Consider the following 19,472-nt stretch of genomic DNA (forward strand, 5'->3'; position numbering starts at 1 on the left):
TGGAGTTACCGATCGTATGCCGCCCTCCCCGGGGAGTTAACAGTGATCGTGCTGCAGCCGCTCGAGGGGGACAACAAGCTGGAAGATGGATGTTAGTGATCGTATGCCGCCCTCCCCGGGGAGTTAACAGTGATCATGCTGCAGCCGCTCGGGGGACAAGCTGTAAGATAGGCATTACTGATCTTTGTAGCGGCTGCTGCTATGCGCCCGGGGAGGTAACACTGATCGTGCTGCTGCTGCTCTGGGCACAAGCTGGAAGATGGTCTCACCAGGATCCTCGCACTGGTTAGCTCATGTAGGTAGGTTGGGGGGAGGGAAGCAGGGGTTTGTGTAGTGTAATGAAGCTGGAGGGGGGGGGCATCAGGTGTTAGTGAAGTGTAGTGTAGTGTAGTGTAGCTGGGGGCATTAGGGGTTAGTGTAATTGGTGGGGGCAGCAGAGGTAAGCGTAGTTGGGTAGTGTAACTTAGAGACATCTTGGGGGGAATTTAAAGGTTTATTGGACACTCCTGGACCATGGATGCACCTAGATTTAGTTTTTTGTTGTTTTTTTTTCAGTTTTTTGCCCTCTAAAACTAGGTGCGTCTTATAGTCCGGAGCGTCTTATAGTCCGAAAAATACGGTATTTAAAATGTTGAGATTTTCGCAACTGTGAGCTTTCAATTATACTGAGGTTTTACCAGACACAGGCAATGAGATATAAAGGGGATTGTTGCAGATTGCTGCCTTATTATTATTCAGCATATCCACTTTTATGGTAATTCACCTGGTTTCAGCATCAAAAACACTTTGTATATCTATAGGTTGTATGTAACCCCACCTTTTTTGTAATGCTCAGCCTAGACTGTTTAGTGAAGCAGAATCTCCCCTCCTTTCCCCTGAGCACTCAGAAACCAGGTACATTTTTATTGATTTTTTTATTGGCTTTAGGACTCTCAGTAAACACATATGAGAACAAAGTTATAGAGGCGCCAGTAGTATAAAATATTGATGAAAGCTTTAAAAGGAGGGAGGTTAGTGGTGGACTTACCTCCCCAATGCAGATACAAGATAATGTTGATTTTTTTCAACAAAAAGACTTCATTCAATTACTCCAAAAATGTTGCAACTCGTTTCGTGAGCACATCCCACTTCATCAGGCTATAAATAGGAGTACACAACTGTGGGACAGAGGAGACATTGATAGCTAATTACCCTAATACAATGAATTCAAATATATCATAATTATTTTTCTATGTATAAACAAAAACATTAAAACAAAAAAAATGAAAACATATCTCATGTAGTATCCGCCAGTTGTATTGATTTCCATATACATGCAATCTTATGTATATGTAAAAAAAAACCTTTGTAGATTGCTTGTAAAAATATTACCTCTTATGGAGAAAAAGGGCTTTCTTTTTAAAAAATCTTATGCTATCAACAAAACGATATGATGTGCAGCATTATTCCATTTAAGTGGTTATTAGGTGGTGCAAGCCAGTGTTTATACAAAAAAAAGCATGCAAAGCCTCCTGTTTTGTTAGTGAAACAGCAGTGCAAGGAAAGTTCTGTGGTAGATTCGTCCCCGAGTGGGACTGACAGGTGTCCAAGTGTACTGACATCAGTACAGATGTCGCCACCTGTTATACATTTCAGAGCATAAATCGTGGAAAATGAAGATTTTACGATGTGCTTACACTTATTTACAAATGCATATTGTTAAAAATAAGCTATGTTATTCATTACGCTATTTTCACTGCAGGTTCACTTTAAGATGTAACTTTAGACTTAATCTGCTATCAGGGCCTTTTCTAGCCTTCTTGCCCCCCCCCCCCCCCCCCCCCCAGTATTTTGGACAAAAAATTGTAGACGACATTAGACATTACTTTGTGTCGCAAGCACCAGTAACAACTTGGTATATCCAGGAATTAGTCTGTAAAGGATGCCAGATCCACCTCACCATCCCAAACTCCTATAACCCACAACATAAACCCTTCCTAGAATCGTTATAAGAGGTACACAGCTACTTTATAAACACCTTATAGTGTATAGGTCAGGGCCGGATTTACACCACAGGAGGCTATAGGCACAGATGTCCTGGCACCCTTAGGCTCCGTCCTCCATGGACCTACAAACCCCCGCTGGACCGCACCGCAAGTATGCTAGCTGGCTCCGCTGTCACTTCTCCCTTACTTCCCTTGCCTGTCATATGTAGCTACAGGTGCCCCTTAGCATTAGGTAGCCAGAGGCACCCTCAGTATTAATTAGCTAGTGGTGCCCCTGACTGAAGTTAGATCTCATCAGTGGAATTCCGAGAGCCGGGTGAGTAACCTCTCATTACACTCTGCTTAGGCCTCTACATGGGAAGGAGAGGAATGAGCTGCCTTTCCATCAGCAGACGCCTGTAGGCACGGGCCTACAGTGCCTCATGGTAAATTCGCCCCTGGTATACTGGGTCTTAACAAGTTTGAATTTTGTCCTGAAAATTCAAGACAGCTGCAACAAGGATACAAATTAAATCTAAAGCAATTACAGCCTAAAAAGCACACTAATAGTACGTGCCGTATCACTACTATGCTACTCAGGACTCGTTCGTTCTGTTAGCATTCCCTAATTAGGTTTAAAAATGACCAGTGGTTCCTTTCTCATTAAGACTAGCTGTTGTGTTTAATGTGAATCTGAACTGGCTGGAGAACAAAAAGATGAATAACCCACCTAGGTAAAGGCATGTGGATCCCGGCAGGTGAATTAACGTACCTGCCTCCCACTGCACACACTCTGCACGCACCCCTCTCTGGCTACCAAAACATGGTACACTCCGGCTACCAAACTGGGGGAGGGGGCTCTCTGGCTACCAAAACGGGAGTTCTCTGGAAACCAAAATGGGGGGGAGGCTGTCTCGCTACCAAAACAGCGATCTCTGGCTACAAAAAGGGAGGGACTCTCTACCTACCAAAACTCCCAAAATAGGAGGTGGGGGAGCTCTCTGGCTACTTAAAAAACTAAGGTGGGGGCTCTCAGGCTACTTGCAGGGTGCACTCCCTGGCTACTTTCAGGGGGGGGGGGGGTTCTCTTCCTTTCTGTACTCGGTGGCGTCTTATACTGCCCCCCCCCCCGGGGCGGGGGTTGCTCTGCATGTGGCTATTACTGGGGGCTCTTGTGGCTACCTATAAAGAGGGCTGCATCTGGCATAATACTGGGGCTACTCTGGCTACCTACATGGGGAGACCAGGCCCTGATATCACACAGTGGGAAGAGTTTCACCACAATATCAGTCCCGCAGTTGATCTATTAGAGAAAAGGAAAAGATTTCTTATGGGAAATGGGGTATCAGTATCAGCTACCGATAAGGATTGGCCACACACGTGCCCTCACCTCGCTCCCGTTCTCTGGAGTGTTCTGCACCTTCCCAGTACCACGCAGAGGGCACCAGGGGATGGGAGCGTGACTAGCCCGAATGCCTGGATTACCGGAGTCATAGCGGCGTAACGGTGGGGCTGAAGAGGACGACGAGGAGGCCACAGTGCTCATGGGTCTGGAGGAAGCCCCAGGTAAGTATAAATAAGCACTAGTGTACCATCTCAGGTTCTCTTTAAGTGTGTTTATTTCTGCGCACAATAAACTGTTAGACTAGGTATGGACTGTGACCTTGTTTCTCTTAATCTTTAGCTTTTGTTTTGCAATTCTAAATGTTATTTATTTTATTTTTTGTAGCATGTGGTCAGCCAGTCATCCGTCAGCGTGTGGTGGGAGGACAAAATTCAACTGAGGGCAAATACCCGTGGATGGGCTGCCTTCTCTACGGAGGCTCCCCCGTCTGTGGTGCGTCTCTATATCCAAAAACTGGGCTATCACCGCCGCCCACTGTACTAAGTAAGTAAAATGATATTTCGTTTTTATTTTGGGGGGGGGGCGGGGGGGGGGGGTTGGCAGGTGATGGTGCCCATACATGGTAAAAATTTTTTCAATTTTTTTTCAATAACATAATTTTGTTCAATTATTCAGTTAGATAGAATATAAAGATTTTTACAACATGTCCGGACTGGATTTTTATAAAGAAATAAATTCTTGATCAAAAAAAAAAAAAAGATGATTTTAGACTTTCATTCATTTTGATAGTTTTCACCGAATAAACAGGAAATATAATGTTTTTATTGTACCGTGCATGGGCACCATAAATCTCACACCTCAGCGGTTTCCAGTGGTTTGGCTCTCTTGCTCTCCAGTATCAACAGGGGGGGGGGGGGTGGTTCTGGGGAGCAAAATACTTTCACCAGGCTCCTAAAACGCTGGAACTGATGAGGAAAAAAACAATTGTATCTATCCTCCTTCTATAAATGACTTTTTAAGATATCCCACAGTTTTATTTTATGTTTAAATCTATTTTTAAGTTTTTACAGTTTTGCCTGTATCTGCTCATGACACCTTCATTGAAGTATGTTAGAGCTCAAATCTATGGATTATTGACCCTTTTTATCTCTTTCCTGCTCTCAGAAGCCATTTACTGACAGTAAAGTATTTTATTACTTATCAGTCAGGGTTAAGCTATAGTCTGCCCCGGACAGAAACTGCCACTTACATACCTGATGCTTAACTCTTTCAGGCAGAGAAGGAAAAGGAAACACAGTAGCATAGTTATTGGTGTGCTAGGCACTGTACATACCCATGTCTATCTCATCATGTCACATGTCACCTCGGGTATCCTTTAACCACTTCAGGACTACAGTGCTAAACTAACGGCAGCTTTAAGGCCAAGCTGCAGGGCCGCACGACACAGCACACTAGGGATCCCCCCCCCCCTTTCTTCCCACCAACAGAGCTTTCTGTTGGTGGGGACTGATCATGTGTGCACCCTCCTTCCGCGTTCATTTAACCTTCAGCGTAGTACTACTACGCAGGCACAGAGTGGTGGGGCGAGACTGGAGCGTTCCTGGCTGGACTGCACCGACTGCGCCTGACTGTAGGATTTTTCCAGATCAGTTGCGAACAGAGAGCAAGAAGAGGATGGCGTGGGAGCGCTCTGGCTGGAGGGGGCTGGAGGAAGCACCAGGTATGTAGGTTTTATGGAGGGGGCCCATTCTCTGGTACGCTTTAAAACAAATAAATAGTAAAGGTAATAGGGAATTGAAGAGAATGCATTAAAGCGTACCAGAACTCAGAACTTTCTCTCTGCTCTAAAAGATAAGCAACAGCATAAACACGTTTAAAGATAAACAAATTTCTTTGTTACAGCTTACAGAACTACTGCAATAAATCTGCAGTGTGTCTACTTACTGATTTCATGGAAGCAGAGAAAGGGTTAACCTCCTGTGCTGATTAGAAAAATCAGCCTCTCCCAATAAAAAAAAAAAGAAAAAAAAAAACAGGAAATGAAATCAGATTTTTATACTTGGATATACGAACTACTGTAAAATAATATATTTTTATTGTATTGTGTGTGGCCCCCTTGGAGGTGCCCATTTATCATACAAGCTTGATTGTAGTATTAGCACTTCTATGTAATATGAGATAATACCTAAAGTATCCATTCAAAGTATATTCACAAGCAGGGCAGCCATGGGCCCCCCAAAGCGCTGGAAAGGCCGCGTGTGCTGGCTGCGGGTCTGTGGCTCACTAACCAGCACACAATGTCCCCACACTGAGAGGAGTGACATCAGCTCTTGACCGTGGGGAGCAGATGAGTGAGCCCAACTCCCCCCCGCGGCCGCCGCTGCTATTAGCTTACTGTGCGGCTTCCTCTATTCCCCTCTCCGTCTCCCGGGCATGTAAATAGTTCACAGCAGCTCGCTCCACGGCGGCTGCTGTGTGATGACAGGAAGCTGTAGACAGAGCGGTTTCCTGTCAGGGCGATGCGGTGGAAGCGGGGCGGGGGGAGGCGGCCTTCCACCAACAACGAGACTCGCAAGCAAGCCGACCCCCCAACTTTTGGCCCACTTTTGGGGGCCAAAAATTCGGCTTGCTTGCGAGTATATATGGTACTCCAACTTTTACCCGAAATACCAGTAAAAAAATGATTGACCCTCATATAAGCCGGGGGTAGGAAATGCTGGCCGTGTGATCCAGTATAGTTAGTATAGTGGCCAGTATGGGTAGGTAGTGCCCAGTATAGCTAGTGAAGTGCCCAGTATAGCTAGTATAGTGCCCAGTATAGTGTCCAGTACAGCTAGTAAAGTGCCCAGTATAGCTAGTATAGTGCTCGGTATAGCTAGTATAGTGCCCAAGTATAGCTAGTATAGTGCCCAAGTATAGCTGGTATATTGCCCAGTATAGCTAGTATAGTGCCTAGTATAGCTAGTATAGTGCCCAGTATAGCTAGTATAGTGCCCAGTATAGGTAGTATAGTGCTCGGTATAGCTAGTATAGTGCCCAAGTATAGCTAGTATAGTGCCAGGTATAGCTAGTATAGTGCCCAGTATAGCTAGTATAGTGCTCAGTATAGCTAGTATAGTGCTCAGTATAGCTAGTATAGTGTTCAGTATAGGTAGTATAGTGCTCAGTATAGGTAGTATAGTGCCAGGTATAGCTAGTATAGTGCCAGGTATAGCTAGTATAGTGCCCAGTATAGCTAGTATAGTGCTCAGTATAGGTAGTATAGTGCCAGGTATAGCTAGTATAGTGCTCAGTATAGCTAGTATAGTGCTCAGTATAGCTAGTATAGTGCTCAGTATAGCTAGTATGGTGCTCAGTATAGCTAGTATAGTGCTCAGTATAGCTAGTATAGTGCCAGGTATAGCTAGTTTAGTGCCCAAGTATAGCTAGTATAGTGCTCGGTATAGCTAGTTTAGTGCCCAAGTATAGCTAGTATAGTGCCCCCGCCTCACCCAACTCCCCCCCGCGGCCGCCGCTGCTATTAGCTTACTGTGCGGCTTCCTCTATTCACCTCTCCGTCTTCCAGGCATGTAAATAGTTCACAGCAGCTCGCTCCACGGCGGCTGCTGTGTGATGACAGGAAGCTGTAGGCAGAGCGGTTTCCTGTAACAGCGATGCGGCGGAAGCAGGGCGGGGGGAGGCGGCCTTCCACCAACAACGAGACTCGCAAGCAAGCCGACCCCCCAACTTTTCGCCCACTTTTGGGGGCCAAAAATTCGGCTTGCTTGCGAGTATATTCGGTACTCGCCAAAAATAATGCAATGTGGGCAACATTTCAGCAGCAAATAAACGCAGTGGGCCACATTTCACCAGAAAATAAACACAGTGGGCCACATTTCTCCAGAAAATAAATGTAGTGGGCAACATTTCACCAGAAAATAAACACAGTGGCACACATTTCACCTGCAAAAAAAGGAATGTACTCACAGAAGTCTCCTCTCCCGGTCGGCCTCTGGCGCGCAACTCCCCGGACGACCCTCCTGCATATCCCCCACACTCGCGCTGAATGCAATAGCAGGGCTATGGGAAGATGGCGCCCAAAGCCCTGTATTGGAGACTATTTGTGTCTCCAGTACAGGGCTTCGGACGCCATCTTCCCGTAGCCCTGCTCTGCCTCCCTGTAGCGGGGCTGTGGGCTATGAACTGGCGCGGTGTCTAGTAGATGCTGCGGCCAGTTCATAGCGCAGCAGTGTTGGCGTGCCAGCAAATTCGGCTACGCGTGCCGGGTCTGGCACGTGTGCCATAGGTTCGCCAAAGCTGTCCTATGAGTACCGTTAGGATTTTACAGGTCATTTTCAGGCATTTGGTTTCTAGACTACTCCTGACGGTTTAGGGTCTCTAAAATGCAAGGGCAGTATAGGAATACCACAAGTGACCCCATTTTAGAAAGAAGACACCCCAAGGTATTCTGTTAGGTGTATGGTGAGTTCATAGAAGATTTTATTTTTTGTCACAAGTTAGTGGAAAATAACACTTTGTGCAAAACAAAACAAAACAATAAAAATCAATTTCCGCTAACTTGTGACAAAAAATAAAATCTTGTATGAACTCACCATACTCCTAATGGAATACCTTGGGGTATCTTCTTTCTAAAATGGGGTCACTTGTGGGGTTCCTATACTGTCCTGGCATTTTAGAGGCCCTAAACCGTGAGGAGTAGTCTAGAAACCAAATGCCTCAAAATGTAACCTGTAAAATCCTAAAGGTACTCATAGGACTTTGGGCCCCTTAGCGCACCTAGACTGCAAAAAAGTGTCACATGTGGTATCGCCGTACTCAGGAGAAGTAGTATAATGTATTTTGGGGTGTATTTTTACACATACCCATGCTGGGTGGGAGAAATATCTCTGTAAATGGACTATTGTGTGTAAAAAAAACAAAAAAATCTCATTTACAGAGATATTTCTCCCACCCAGCATGGGTATGTGTAAAAATACACCCCAAAACACATTATACTATTTCGCCTGAGTACGGCGATACCACATGTGTGACACTTTTTTGCAGCCTAGGTGCGCTCAGGGGCCCAATGTCATATGAGCACCTTTAGGCTTTTACAGGGGTGCTTACAATTTAGCACCCCCCAAAATGTCAGGACAGTAAACACACCCCACAAATGACCCTTTTTTGGAAAGTAGACACCCCAAAGTATTCAGAGAGGAGCATGGTGAGTCCGTGGCAGATTTCATTTTTTTTGTCACAAGTTAGCAGAAATGGAAACTTTTTTTTTAGTTTTTTTTTTTTTTCACAAAGTGTCGTTTTCCGCTAACCTGTGACAAAAAATAAAATCTTCTATGAACTCACCATGCCTCTTAGTGAATACTTTGGGATGTCTTCTTTCCAAAATGGGGTCATTTGGGGGGTATTTATAGTATCCTGGAATTCTAGCACCTCATGAAACATGACAGGTGGTCAGAAAAGTCAGAGATGCTTCAAAAAGGGAAAATTCACTTTTTGCACCACAGTTTGTAAACGCTATAATTTTTACCCAAACCAATAAATATACACTTATTGGATTTTTTTTTTATCAAAGACATGTAGCACAATAAATGTGGACAAAAATGTATATAGAAATTTTACTTTATTTGAAAAATGTCAGCCCAGAAAGTAAAAAAAATCCTTTTTTTGACAAAATTCATGTCTTTTTTGATGAATATAATAAAAACTAAAAATCACAGCAGCAATCAAATAGCACCAAAAGAAAGCTGTATTATTGACAGGAAAAGGAGGTAAAATTCATTTAGGTGGTAGGTTGTATGACCGAGCAATAAACCGTTAAAGCTGCAGTGGTCTGAATGGAAAAAAAGTGTCTGGTCCTAAAGGGGTTTTAAGACTGCGTTCTATAAGTGGTTAACGGACATCCGAGGTGAAAATAAACTGATGAGAAAAACAATTGCATCTATTCTCCTTCTCCTAAAAAATTCACTGCGTCCTATAGTCCAAATGCAGGGAGTTCCTGACTTGTAAACGCCTGCCACTACGAACCTCCAACCTGCTGCAATGTTGGAAAATCCCTGTTCTGTGCCCATGTAGAGGAGGACACAGGAGGACACAAAGGTGCATAGAGGAGGACACAAGGGGCGCACAAAGGGGCATAGTGGCGGACACAAGGAGGGTCACATGGGGGACAGAGGAAGACACAAGGGATCTTAGGGGGACAAAGGAGGACACAGGGAGACACAAGAAGTACAAGGGGGCATGAAATACAAAGGGGGCATAATCCACAAGATGCCCCTTCACCATGGATGCACCAGGTTTACTATATATTTTTCCTCTGGGTTTTGTCCTCTAAACCTAGGTGTGTCCTATGGTCAGGAGTGTCTTATAGTCCAAAAAATGCGTACATGTAAAAAGGGCATCGGGGAAAAAAGGGCGCGTGGTGTAAACGATAATAGCGTTTATAAAAAAATATTGTGCTGTATATCGTTGACAATGTTTTACAAATTAAAAAAAAACATTTAATAATGTGTATGAAATCGCAAATTGTGAAAACGATAATCTTCCCTGTTTTAAAAGTAAAACCTATAATTACGTTTGTTAAAAAATGATAATATATGTATAATCGTTATAATTGTATAATCTGTATAACCTTTATTTTTTTGTTAATTCATGTAATAAAATCTGAAAATATTATTTATAACGATGAAAAAAAATATAAGTACGTTCGTAAAAACTGTTGTTAAACATTAGTGAATATTACAGTACTAACATATTACTACAGTTAAACCTAACCCTACTTTCACACAAAACCCTCCCTGTACCTATCCCTAACCCTTAGACCCCCCCGGTGGTGCCTAACCCTAAATCCCCCCTTAGTGATCGCTTTATTATGTGAATCAGGTTTTTATGACAATTTTGACAGATATGACAAGATTAGCTACATGCTTGTTTCTGGTGTGATTCAGCCACTACTTCAACCAAATAGACCAGCAGGGCTGCCAGGCAACTGGTATTGTTTAAAAGGAAATAAATATGGCAGCCTCCATATACCTCTCACTACAGTTCTCCTTTAAGAGCAGTGTGGTATGAAATTCAAGAGTCTCTTGCAGCGATGTTGGTCTGTAATATTCACTAATGTTCAGGGTCTATGGCTGAAAGAGGCAGAGGCAGAGGATCAGCAGGATAGCCAGGCAACTGGTATTGCTTAAAGAGGAACTTCAGCCTAAACAAACATACTGTCATCAAGTTACATTAGTTATGTTAATTAGAATAGATGGGTAATGTAATCTCTTACCCACCCTGTTTTAAAAGAACAGGCAAATGTTTGTGATGCATGGGGGCAGCCATCTTTGTCATGGGGGCAGCCATCTTTTTGGTTGAAAGGAGGGGACAAGGAGCAGGAGACACAGTTCCAACTGTCCTGTGTCCTGATTACCCCTCCCAGCTGCACACGCTAGGCTTCAAATGTCACATTCAAAATGCAAAAAAGAACAAAAAAACCCAGCAGAACTAGAACAAAAACATCAGAAATCCCATCATGCTTTGCACAGCATCAGGGGAAAAAAGCCCGGGCAGTTTTCTTCTGTGCAGCTAAAAATAAGGCTTGTAAAAGAGAGACAAAGTTCTGATGCCGTGAAACTGTTAAAGAAACACCAGGCCTTTTCAGTGCTGCTGAGTCGATTTTTAGTCCGGAGGTTCACATGGAAATAAATAAGGCAGCCTCCAAACACCTCTCTCTACAGTTCTCCTTTAATGCACAAACAAAGCCGTACTGCCCCTGCGCGAGTATAGCTGTGCTTGAGCATTAAGCTAAATGGCTTTATGCACAGCCAGGCGCGCCAGACCTCACACAGGCGCAGTGATTGCACTCTTGCAGATGGGAGCATTCTGCGCTTGCACAGTTCACAAAGCATGTGCATGTGCAGAACACTCCAAGCCACATAAGTGAGACTAAGGAGACATACAGTTGCCAGATCTTTCAGAAAGGACAGGAGCAACCTGGAGAAAATTGTAACTACAGCAAAAACCTGATAGACTGCAGAAGCAAGAAGCCCCAGGTAATTGAGAACTCCAACCCTCTAAGTCCACCTCCTACACACCTCCTGACAAACAGTCACCTTTCCCAGCTCTGTCTCCTGCTTCACCTACTTGCCCAGCCACATGACATAGTACTGTTCCCGAATCATGCTCACAATTTGAATCTTCTCTGTTACCTATCCCAGCACTACACCCTGCCTCATCCTCACATCCTACCATTTGTCGCCTCCCTCACCCTCACACCCAGCCACTTGTCACCTGTCCTAACTCTGTCTGTTCATATTCTGTGTTTCCATCACATCTAGCCACCTCTAAAGGTGCGTACACACATGCGACTATAGTAGTTTGAAACGATCGTTCCCCGATCATTTCAAACGACAATCGTTTGAAAAAAAGCAGCCAACGACCATGAAGTCGAATGACGGAAGAGCTAGATCGTTCAAAACGAACGATCTAGCTTGTCGGATTTTTCCCAACGACGATCGTTTGCAAAAGTAGCACATCGTTGGAAACGGTCGTTCGTACTAGGCTTGACATGCGCATTTCACTATTTCTCCATGGAACTTTTCATTTTTATGCGCAGGCGCAATAAGTGCTTTTACGTGGTGTAACGTTCGTTCTAACGATGTGATCATTACACACATTTTACAACTAACTTTACTTAGTTCGTTCTTTCGTCAATTAAAAGTTCGTTCCTTGTTGACAACGAACGATTACAGTGCTAATTACTGCTGTCATCCTTATTCCCCACTTCCTGCCACTTCTCCAGTGCCTGTCCCAACTCTGCAAAAATGACGCCCTGTGTGGGTACGGGAGTAGCGCAGAAACTTCCCTTGCCCTGATGTCTGTTATCTGTAAAATGGTCCGTTCCTGAGTTCTGGTCTGAACGCAGTATGTCCGCGGGAGCATGCACGCACTCCTGCGGGAAGACGTACCCGACGCCAATGCCCACTGACACGGGAATACTACGATACTCCGCTTGGGCAGGAGTGCATATGTCCTCACGTGGAGATACTGCGCCTGCGCTAACCAGGACTCGGGAACAACCCACTTTACAGATATAGGGGCAAGGGAGGTGTGGTTAGTTTCTGCACTATTCCCAATACACAAGCAGTGTGCCATTTTTATATTTGGGTCAGAACTAAGGTACCTTATCTGCGGTGGCAGTCAGGTGACACAGCTGAGGAATCAAATTACAGCTTGTGATTAGTCACAGATGAGGGGGAATTACACAGACTAAACTCTCTAAATACATACAGGGTGCACTTCTCTATATTTTCCTTCTGTCCTGTGCAAGAGTTCAGGCCCACTTTAACGAAGTGAGAGAGAAATCCCTGCTTTACACACTCCTCTTTTCCCCCTCCTTTCTCCCTCATCCCCAGGGCAATCAGCAACATAAAAGGCAGTGACAGGCAGGTTGCAGAAAGGAAAAAACATATTTACACACAGCAGGAGTCCCTCTGTAGGACTGCAGGCAGCGATCTTTCCCTCTGGAGTCACAGCAACTCAGGCAGGCTGTCACAATGGGGTGCCTGCATCTTCCTTCACTCTTCTTCCAGGACCACCACGTGCTTCATGGGGGCGGGGCAGTGAGGTCTGACGGGATTAGAGGCAGCAGCATCAAGCAGCTGCTCTGCCTCTGCGTGTTGTCACTGTGCGTCCTGTGCAACTGGGCAAGGCACAGGCAAGTGACTCGCTGTAAATGTATTGATTGCCGGCCCGTCTGCTTGTTCATCCATATATGCAGGCGGGCGCCGGGCCCCTGAGTCCCCCGGGCCCTACTACGTTCGCAGGAGCTGCAGGGGCGATAGTTACACCATTGAATCTCCGGGCGCCATTTTTAAAACTTCAATAATCTCCGGGCGCCCTTTTTTTCTGTTCGGCACCCATCAAACGATATTTATTATGGGAGTGAATAGCGGCGCCCTTTTTGTCCACTTGCTTCATACACCCAAATTTCCTGTCACCCCAAAAAATATGGTACGTACAAGTCAATTGATAGTTCACTGAGAAAACAATGCAATCAATTTTACAAGATAATAAAAAAGGTGTATTTTCTCCATTTCAGAGATAGACCTGCAGCACAAATGAAGTTAATGTTCGGAATTTTTATTCTGGAAAAGCCAACAAGCTCAAGAGTTGTGGTCGATGTGGAGTATGTTATTAACAACAAAAAATATGTTAACTCTGGCAATAGCGGAGACATGGCACTTATAAAGATGAAGATTTCAGTCACTTTCTCAAATTACATCCTTCCAATCTGCTTGCCGGAACAAGGTCGGGTCTTCCCTAATGGAAAAATTTGTGTTTTGACCGGTTGGGGAAACATCAAAGAAGATGGTGAGTGGCACCCACTTCATACATATCTCATATCCAATGTTCCTGAGCAGCAGTGAGCTAGTGCAGATCATATATGTGACTGTCCAAGGGTCATACATGTATAAAAGGCATGCAGAGAAAAGGGCACTGGGTTTGCCGGTAGTAGAATCTCGCAAAAATTTGCGATATTCTACTGCTAAATATCCATAGCAGAATATCGGTATTATGTGCTGATATTTTACTATTGCTAAACCTAACTCTACTTTCACACAGAACCCTCCCCTAACCCCAATACCCCCCCCCCCTGGTGGTACCTAACCCTAAAATCTCCCCTGGGGGTTCCTAATCCTAAGCCCTCCCCCCGGTGGTGCATAAACCTAACCCCCCCTCATGATGCCTAATCCTAAGACCCCCCTGGTGGTGCCAAACCTTTACATCCCTGGCTGTGCCTAAACCTAACTTTCCCTGGGGGTGTCTAAATGTACCCCCTAGTGTTGCCTAGACCCCCACTTCCTCCTCCCCATGGTGCCTAACCCTAGTCCCCCTTCCCCCGGTGGTGCCCAAACCTGACCCTCCCCTCGGCCGCAACAGCCACATTATATGTCTATGAGGGTAAATTTGGGTGCCGCATGCCGGGCAGAAAAAAAAATGTCCACTCTTGCCGGTAATCGGCGCCTCCGGGCGCCCAAATTTACCTTCATAGCTACATATATCAATTTGCGATAAAACTCTGAGGTGCCTGCTAATGGCCGCCACCATGCGCCCAAATTTCCACCTAATGCTGCTAAAGGCTGCTTTTAACATAGGCCCCTGTGCCCTTTTTTCCTGCTTCGGTCCAAGGGTGATCAGTTTCTCCGTACCATAATTAGGATTATCTGTGCAGCCGTTGGATGTTTGCACATTTTACATTTCCGCCCACATGGGAATACATACTATATTAGGCCAATACGGAATAGGGACTCCAAGAGCCAAATATAGTACTGGTAATTGAATAAAAATGGTAATAAAGCTATACTCACAAAGCAGGGTTGCCTAAAAGCAACCACTGTAAAGGAATGGGGAGATTAGACCTGACCCCACAGGATTAAGAAGTCGCTCTCTCTGTAGATGAGGAAAAAAGGGGTAACACCCCACCAAGGGTGGATTTAATATAGCATAGTCTGGATACAGAGGCGCCAACAGGATAAAAATATCTAAAAAGTTTAAAACTTGAGGAGACGGTGATGGACTTACCTACTCCAAGCAGACACAAGAATAGCCAATATATTAATCAATGAAACAAAATGTATTGTTTTATTGTTAACGGGGATTGTGGGGTGTTAAGGTTAGGCACCACTGGGGGGGGGGGGGGTCTTAGGGTTAGGCACTACCAGGGGATCTTAGGGTTATGCACCACCAGGGGATCTTAGGGTTAGGCACCACCAGGGGATCTTAGGGTTAGGCACCACCAGGGGATCTTAGGGTTAGGCACCACCAGGGGATCTTAGGGTTAGGCACCACCAGGGGATCTTAGAATTAGGCACCACCAGGGGATCTTAGGGTTAGGCACGACCAGGGGGGTATTAGGGTTATGCACCACTGGAGAGTCTTAGGCCCCTTTTACACTTAATCAGTTGGTGTGCGTTAGTGTGCGTCAGTATGCGTTAGTGCGCGTTGGTACGTGTATTTTCCATAGCAGTCCATTAGGAGGAAGATTTCAGTTAAAACGCATTAAGTGTATAAGGTGCCATATGAAAATATTGGCTTTACTTTGAAAATCAGTTTTCTTTCAGTTATAACTGAGAGCAACTGATTAAGTGTAAAAGGGCCCTTAGGGTTAGGCACCACCAAGGGGGTCTTAGGGTTAGGCACCAGCAGGGGGGGTCTTAAGGTTAGGCACCACCAAGGGGCGGTCTTAGGGTTAGGCACCACCAGGGACGGGTTCTGTGTGAGAGTAAGGTTAGGTTATAGTTAAGTTGTACATTATCTGTAAATTTACAGATAATGTAATACCACAATTAAATTGTTGTCTACCGTTTTTTTTTTATTGTTATTTAACGTTGCACTTAAATTGTTGTTCACCCTTATTGTTAGTAATATTGTTATTTAACATCACGCCTAAATTAGCTTGCGACTTTTTCAAATGTATGCTCAGGAAAGAGGGTTAGTCTAAGGCACTAGGAGGGGAGGGTATGTGTGAGAATAGGCGGCAGGTGAGTCAAGTGCAGCCTGATAGTGTTACCACTATTCAGGGGCGTAGCTAGAAATGACTGGGCCCCATAGCAAAAAAATTTTATGCCCCCCTCACGACCTTCCAACCCCACGGACCTCGGACCTCCCACCCAAACATTCCTCCAGGACCCTCCACCCCAACATTCCCACACCCCTTGAAGTACAGTATAAGTAGCCAGGTCTATAGGTGACCCTAGTTTAGGTACTAGTCAGGGGCGTAACTAGAAATCACTGGGCCCCCTTGTGGCAACAGCAATTTAAACTAAATACTGTACAAACGTTTTAACTCATACATGAACATTATGGAAAATCCAAGTTGAAAATAAACTGTGAAGATAAACAATTTCATCCATCCTACTCCTGAAAAATAAATTCATTTTTTCTAGTTTTATTTTCTGTTTTAAAAAGCTAAAAAAGTAGGTTTAATGCTATTGTCTCATATGATCATGATTCAGCTTTTCCCATAGTCTCGCAGTTAGCAATCATGTGACCCCCAACAAGACAAATTCAGCAATCATGAGGCCCTATCAAGACAAATTCAGCAAAAATGAGGCCCCCAAGATGACAAATTCAGCAATCGTGAGGCCCCCAACAAGACAAATTCAGCAATCGTGAGGCCCCCAACAAGACAAATTCAGCAATCATGAGGCCCCCAACAAGACAAATTCAGCAATCATGAGGCCCCCAACAAGACAAATTCAGCAATCATGAGGCCCCCAACAAGACAAATTCAGCAGTCATAAGGCACATAAATAGACAGCATTTTACATAAATAGGCAGAATGCCCCCTTAATATGGTAGACACCTCTCACCTGGCTTCTGAATTCTCCTGTACTGGCTGCTGTGCCTGGCAATACTGTTTTTGGCTGGATTGGGGATGATGTGTGGGCTGAAAGGCCTGGCAGTGATGCTGTGGCCTGGCTGGCGGTGATGCTGTGGCCGAGTTGGCTGGCGGTGATGCTGTGGCCGATGCTGTGGCTGGGTTGGTGGTGATGCTGTGGCTGGGTTGGCTGACGGTGATGCTGGTCTGTGCTTGGCTGGTTGAAGTAAATGCTGGCCTGATTGGTGGTGATGCTGTGGCCTTTTTGACTGTGATTCTGGGCTGGTTGGCTGGTGGTGATGCTGGGCTGGCTGGCCTGGATAGTTTAGGTAGTGACAGGTGCCCCCTAGTTAAGGTAGCACCAGGAGTCCCCAAGTTTAGGTAGTGACAGGACCCCCCCCCAGTTCAGGCAGTGACAGGAGCCCCCCAGTTCAGGCAGTGACAGGAGCCCCCCAGTTCAGGCAGTGACAGGAGCCTCCCAGTGTAAGTAGTGACCAGTGACCCCCAGTTCAGGTAGTGACAGGGACCCCCCAGTTCAGGTAGTGACAGGGACCCCAAGTGTATGTAGTGGCAGGAGCCCCCAGTTTAGGTAGTGAGTGACAGGGACCCCCAGTTAGGTAGTGATGGACCCCCAGGTTAGGTAGTAAGTGACAGGGACCCCCAGGTTAGGTAGTGAGTGACAGGGACCCCCAGGTTAGGTAGTGAGTGACAGGCGCCCCCCAGGTTAGGAAGTGACAGGAGCCCCCCAGGTTAGGTAGTGAGTGACAGGGACCCCCAGTTAGGTAGTGAGTGACAGGGACCCCCAGGTTCGGTTGAGAGCGACAGGGACCCTCAGTTAGGTAGTGAGTAACAGGGATCCCCAGTTAGGTAGTGAGTGACAGGGACCCCCAGTTAGATAGTGAGTGACAGGGACCCCCCAGGTTAGGTTGTGAGTGACAGGGATCCCCAGGTTAGGTTGTGAGCGATAGGGACCTCCCAGGTTAGGTTGTGAGCGACAGGGACCCCCAGTTAGGTAAGGCTGTGAGCGACAGGGACCCCCAGGTTAGGTTGTGAGTGACAGGGACCTCCAGGTTAGGTTGTGAGTGACAGGGACCCCCCCAGGTTAGGTTGTGAGTGACATGGACCCCCAGGTTAGGTTGTAAGTGACAGGCGCCCCCCGGGTTAGGTTGTGAGTGACAGAGACCCCAGGTTAGATTGTGAGTGACAGGCGCCCCCCAGGTTAGGTTGTGAGTGACAGAGACCCCAGGTTAGGTTGTGAGTGACAGGGACCCCCAGGTTGGGTTGTGAGTGACAGGGACTCCCAAGTTAGGTAGTGAGTGACAGGCGGCACCCTCCAGGTTAGACCGCCCCTCCCCCTCCCCCCAGGGCCCGCTCAGGGCCGTTTTGAGGACTGGAGGGGTCGTAGCATGAGGGGAGAGCTTGGTGGCACGTCGGTGGGGAGGGTGGAAGTGCCCCCCCCTCCCTCATCTCGGGCTCTCCCCTCTGCGCTCTTCCCTCCAGCATTAAACAAACATTGTATGCAGGCGGCAGGGCAGCGGCGGCAGATACATACCTTCCGTGCGCTCAACCGATGCGTCTCTCTCTAGCTTCTGACGCGACTTCCGGTATAAACAGGAAGTCGCGTCAGAAGCTAGAGAGAGACGCATCGGTGGAGCGCACGGAAGGTATGTATCTGCCGCCGCTGCCCTGACGCCTGCATACAATCTTTGTTTAATGCTGGAGGGAAGAGCGCAGAGGGGAGAGCCCGAGATGAGGGAGGGGGGGGCACTTCCACCCTCCCCACCGACGTGCCACCAAGCTCTCCCCTCATGCTGCAACCCCTCCAGCACCTAGCGGGGCATCCTGCTACGGGCCCCCTGCAACATAGGGGCTCCATAGCAATGCTATGGTTGCTATAGCGATTGCTATGCCCCTGCCACTATTACTTCCTTACCTCTACTGATCTGATGCGCACTGTGCTTCCTCCATAGTAACAGAACATGTAACTAGTCTACACTCATGATGATAGTAATCAGCTAATTATGTTTACACAAAATATTGCATACATTTTCACAATTATGCCCATACATAATTATGATTTGTAAATAACTTATTTTGTATTGTCATTTGTAATTTTGCGTAATTTTTGTGTAATTTCATGCCGACTTTGGTAGTAAATAACAAAACCCCCATACACGCTATTGACACCAAAATTGCTACATATGATAAGGAGAATAGTGGGTACAAGTAAAAAAATCGATTTTAAATATGCAAAGAAAAAACGGGTTTTAAACTCAGAAAAATTGATTGTTTAAAATTACAAGGTCTTTTTGAAAAAAAACTTTTTTTTTTTTTTTTACTTGTACCGAATATTCTCCTTAACATATGTAGCAATTTTGGTAGCAATAGCATGTATGGAGGCTTTGGTATTAACCGCTAAATTCGGCAGAACATTACACAAAAAATTTAGTGAAATTATGAAATATTACTGTTACATATGAAATTAATTATTGCAAAGAGTGTAGACCGGCACCATTGTATTATGCTCTTTCAGTTTATTAAAAGACTTACAGACACATAGAAAAACAACGTTTCGGAGGCGAACCTCCTTTACGAAGGAGGTTCGCCTCCGAAACGTTGTTTTTCTATGTGTCTGTAAGTCTTTTAATAAACTGAAAGAGCATAATACAATGGTGCCGGTCTACACTCTTTGCAAGATTTGAATGTGATTCAAGTGCTGTGCATCCCACAACCAGGAGGTTCGCCTCCGAAACGTTGTTTTTCTATGTGTCTATAAGTCTTTTAAAGAGTAACTGTCAGG

At 45.6% G+C, this 19,472-nt stretch overlaps 1 protein-coding gene across 1 annotated transcript in view; it reads left to right on the forward strand.

The window, feature by feature from the left end:
* The window catches only part of LOC137524303 (serine protease 27-like), a 48,565-nt gene that overhangs the window by 4,984 nt on the left and 24,109 nt on the right, over nt 1-19,472 (forward strand). Inside the window, exons 3-4 of the mRNA XM_068244019.1 lie at nt 3,694-3,852; nt 13,391-13,662. Coding sequence (XP_068100120.1) covers nt 13,410-13,662 — 253 coding nt within the window. The 5' untranslated portion in view covers nt 3,694-3,852; nt 13,391-13,409. The remainder of the gene's footprint in view (nt 1-3,693; nt 3,853-13,390; nt 13,663-19,472) is intronic.

This window comes from Hyperolius riggenbachi, chromosome 7 (assembly GCF_040937935.1).
Source record: "Hyperolius riggenbachi isolate aHypRig1 chromosome 7, aHypRig1.pri, whole genome shotgun sequence".
In the NCBI taxonomy this organism is placed as follows: Eukaryota; Metazoa; Chordata; class Amphibia; order Anura; family Hyperoliidae; genus Hyperolius; species Hyperolius riggenbachi.